The sequence below is a fragment of the Mastomys coucha genome, unplaced genomic scaffold (assembly GCF_008632895.1).
Source record: "Mastomys coucha isolate ucsf_1 unplaced genomic scaffold, UCSF_Mcou_1 pScaffold11, whole genome shotgun sequence".
In the NCBI taxonomy this organism is placed as follows: domain Eukaryota; kingdom Metazoa; phylum Chordata; class Mammalia; order Rodentia; family Muridae; genus Mastomys; species Mastomys coucha.
In genome coordinates this window covers 24216052-24220311 of record NW_022196893.1, presented here as the reverse complement: position 1 = coordinate 24220311, position 4260 = coordinate 24216052, and the positions used below count along the sequence as shown (strand labels likewise).

The window sequence follows — 4260 nt, the reverse complement described above, 5'->3', positions numbered from 1 at the left end:
TTATACATTTTCGTTGTTCATTGGATTGGGGTGGTGGTGGTAAGGCACAAAATTTAATCCTTGTAGGATGGAAACAGCCCATAGTTCATCAGGTGACCTTGCCGTGGTCATAGAGCCAGCGAATGAGAGCTTTTAGCCCTGTACTTTCCCTCACATTGCCCTTTGTGGACAAACTTCTCAGTGACCCAGATGCAACTTGAACAATACAGTAGCGTGGTTTTTCTCATGAAGTGTGTGTGCACTTTTAAGTGTGTTTTTAAGTATGCATGTAGTTTTAACTATGCTTTTCAGTGTGGTTTTGTTAAAACGTGCATTTTACTTGTATTTTTAAATGTTTTTGTTTCAAGTGTGCATTTTTAAAATATGTGTTTTAAGCGTGCATTTAAAACATTTAACTGTTTAAATGTAAGTGCATGTGCAAACTAGGTGTGTCCAAGTATACTTTGTGTGCATTTTAAGTGGATTTTTAAGTGTTTATGTCTCAGTTTTGGCTCTGGATTCACTTACTCCAATCTCTCATCTCTGTCCCAGCCTTCACTCCAGCCAGATTCCCTAAAATGCAAATGTGATCATCTCCCTCCTTTCCTTAAAAACCTTCAAGCAGATCAAGTTCAAATTTCCAAGAGATTCCAAGAGTAGCTGCTATCCCTCTCTGCAGTCTTACCACTCCCCGAGTCCGCTCTTGTGGACTCATCCTGGCATAGTGCTTTTCAGTCTACTGAACACCAGAGCGGCTTTCATAGCTCGTTCAGTCTAGAATTCCTTCCCTTAAGAGGGCCACCCTCACTCAGGAATACTCCACTATGCTGGAAGGTACAGCGACTGCACTTTGGGGCGTGCCCACACCCTTACAGATGACTATCCTGTCTTTGTACAACAGCCCTCTTCGAAAGGGAATAAGAGCTTTTGAACCAAATGTGAGTGCCTTGTGCGTTGCCTGGGAACATGGATTCAGGTTGGGTGGAATAACTTGTTCCAGTATAGAATAAAAGAAAGTCAGAAGTTAAGGCATTTTCCAGACACCTGTTGGACCATCAGATTGATAATAGCAAACAGGAAAAACTGACAAGTTTCGGATCTTATCTAATGACATTCTTAGTTTTCAGACTGCTGGAAACCATTGGCTCGATGAGGTTGCTTTAAAGGTTTTGAGCCAAAAGTATGTTAGGTCTGACACTGGTGTTCAACAAAAGCCTTTTAGGAGATTAATGCTATCTAAGAATAACAAAGTTTAAGCTATAGTCATTTTGTTTTGTAAAATCGTCAACAGATCTCCAGCACCAGCCAAAGTCCTGGAGCTGCAAATTCCCAATATCTACGCCCCTCCCTTCCCCCTCCCCAGGTCGCCACGAGGCTTCTGCATGAACCTAGCTCATGGAGTGTGGAGGGGTGAATGCGCGCCAGGAAGGAGGGGAGGCTGGGTTTGGAGAGTACCAGTTTTGCTTTAGGTCTGCAAATGATTGTCAGCAACGTCTAATAAGGCTGCCTTCCCAGCCTTGTGTGGATGGGCAAGCACGGCAGGCACCATTGCACTACCGCCGCCCTTAGACACCTCACGAAGAACAGACGTTTTAGATCTGACGCTGAGGTCCGTGAGGAGCAGGATGGGTGGAGGAAGAGTTAGCAAGTGCGGTAACCAGGGTTTCTTTTTAATCAACGCAGCGATGTCTCTGAATTCAAGTTGCCCAGCGCCAAAAACTGCGCCACGAAACATCGTAAATTTCGGGCAAGGGCCTACAGCCCTGCTTCTTTCGCTACACACTTGTCCATAGCTGAGAGCCGGGCAATCTCTAAAGAGGAACCAGCCTCCACGTCAAGGGCTCGGCGCGAAGGCGAAGGCCCGGAGTGCGCCGGTGCTCAGCTCCGCTTCCGGGTGCGCTGCGGAGGCGGAGCCTTGGCCCGGGCGTTGGGGCGTGGCACGGAGGCGGGACAATAAGGGGCTGGGGCCGTGGTTTGAAACAGAGGCGGGGCTGGCGCCGGATGTGGGCGGGGCTGGCGCGGGGCGGGGCACGGCAGGGCTGGGGGCGTGGTGTGCAGGCTGCCGGGCTTGGGCGGGACGGGACCGAGTGGAACCTGGCGGGGATTCCGGCGGAGGGGCGGAGCGGGGAGGGGCGGGAACCGGGCTGCTCAGGCTGCGGCTGCGCGTTGCGGCTCTTCGTAGTTCGCCCGGGCGGGCGCGGCGGCGGCAGAGGCAGAGGCGGAGGCGGAGGCGGCGGCGCGGGCAGGGATGCGGCGCTACCTGCGGGTCGTAGGGCTGTGCCTGGCCTGCGGCTTCTGCTCGCTGCTGTACGCCTTCAGCCAGCTCGCGGTGTCCTTGGAGGAAGGAGCGGCCGGAGGCCGCAGGCCGCAGGCCGCGGTGGTTTCCTGGCTGGCGGACGGCAGACGCGGCGCCGGGAGAGGCGCGGGCAGCGAGGGCCCGGGCCGGACGGGCAGGTACGGGCCGCATTGCCGGTCGTGGAGGTCTGGGAGGGCCGGACGCGCCGCTCTCACCACCGAGCACCGTCTGTTTGGCTTCAGACCCAGGGTTAGACCAGTTAGAAATTGAATCACTTTGCAACTTTCTGAAAGGTTCGTTGGAAGTAAGTGGTGTCCCACGAAATCCTGATTACACTGCGGCTAGTGGAATTCCCTCCTGTTTCCATGGTGTCGAAGCTGAGCTACTTGAGAATCAGGCTGGCGCCCTTGTTGAGCCCCCTCCTCCCAGGTGTCTAAAGTTTCATCCTAAATCTTAGTATTTTATCAGTAGCCGTGGCTAAAGAAATCTGGACATGGCATAAAGCGAGCTGTGAATTTTTGTTTTGAAAATACTCGGTTTTTTTCGGAAACGTAAAGGAAGTTCAGAAACATGAGTGATACTTAATATGCTTATATCTATGAGAGGAGTGGGGAATGAAGATAATCACTTTAAGAAAAAAGGAAATGGATATTTATAATACAGCGTAATGATTTGGTGGGTTTGCATAAGTCACTGCCACGGCTAGAGTTATGAAATTTAAATGGAAAACTGGGCAGTTTACTTAACAATCTGAGGGTTTCACACTGCCTTGGTGGGTACCTGTATTTGGGCAGTAAATTGTAAAAAGAGTACCATCCACTTTGAGCTGTTGTCTGTGTAGCATCTGAGAGTTGATGGTCCCTTCCAGAGGGAAGCGGGTGTAAAAGAGAAGCTAGCATGGAGATAGTGGTTTGATTGTAGTCAGAGAAATGTGGGGTCTAGGCGTGTTCTCAGGTTCCATTGCCTACATCCTACGCCCCCAGGCCTCCAGAGTAGGATTTGCTGAGGTGAGCCGAGGCAGGAGGATCATGAGTTCGAGGCACACCTATAATTTCAGCGCCCGGGAAGCAGAAGTAGGCAGATCTCTGAGTTCAAGGCCAGCTTGGTCCAGAGAGCATTGTCCAGAATAGAGGCTATACAGAAAACAAAACAAAAACAAAAAAAGGAATAATTGCCCAGAATTACATAACAAGAAGTACTTGGGAAAAAAAAAAACCCAACTCCATAAAGAAAAACATTTTTAAATGGTAAGAGCAGTGTTTTGAGGGAAATCTCTTTTCAACTAGTATATCCTATTTGAAATGATTATTTCAAACTAGGCCTGGTGGCCTACACCTGTATTCTCAGCATTCAGGAGGAGAGGCCAGGGGGATGGAAAATTCAGTACCTGTCTCCAGGCCAGCCTGGGCTACATAAGGAGACCCAGGTTCAGCAGACCTAGAGCTGAGTTTATATCCCAGCCTTGTCAGGTGTTGAGTTCAACCCCTCCAGGAGTTAGTAGAGAGAGTAGTGGAGTGGGACAAAGGTGTGTCTCCATCCACTCACTTGGTCACATGGCAATTTCTCTGTGTATTTGTTTCTTTATTACTCTATGTGTTGGTAGTGACCCTTTAGCTCACTGGAATAGAATTGACAAGAGTCATGTACTAACAACTTGATATTTTGATGCACATTCTGAAATGGTTGTCGCGTCCCTTCCTCCTTTTCAGACCTAGACCTCCAGTTCGTGTTTGCTGAGGCCTGTCAGCATTGGTAGGATACACTGAAAATTTAAAGACAAAAGACAGAGCTTTTGAGTCACCAACTTTACTTTGCCTTGTACTGGGTGTGTTGACTTCCTCATTAGATGTGGAACCTTTGTGAGGACTGAGGTGACCTAGTTACATAGATTGCTTAGTAGGTACCTGGCACGGTAAAACTAGCTGATTGTTTTAATTTTCAGGTGTAAGCATCCATTTTCTCACCCCCCTCCCCTCCCCCCTCCC

The 4260-nt window shown here is 49.4% G+C and overlaps 1 protein-coding gene across 3 annotated transcripts in view; it reads left to right on the top strand.

Moving 5' to 3' along the window:
* The first annotated feature begins 2093 nt into the window (after positions 1–2093).
* Positions 2094–4260, top strand: part of Gxylt1 (glucoside xylosyltransferase 1) — a 38553-nt gene continuing 36386 nt past the window's right edge. The window contains exon 1 of one of the 3 annotated variants that reach the window (XM_031353330.1): positions 2094–2433. In XM_031353330.1, the coding sequence (XP_031209190.1) occupies positions 2228–2433 (206 nt within the window). In that variant the 5' untranslated portion in view covers positions 2094–2227. Of the gene's footprint in view, positions 2434–3273; positions 3283–4260 lie in introns of those variants that run through there. The other 2 variants (XM_031353338.1, XM_031353344.1) reach the window with 2 other exon arrangements.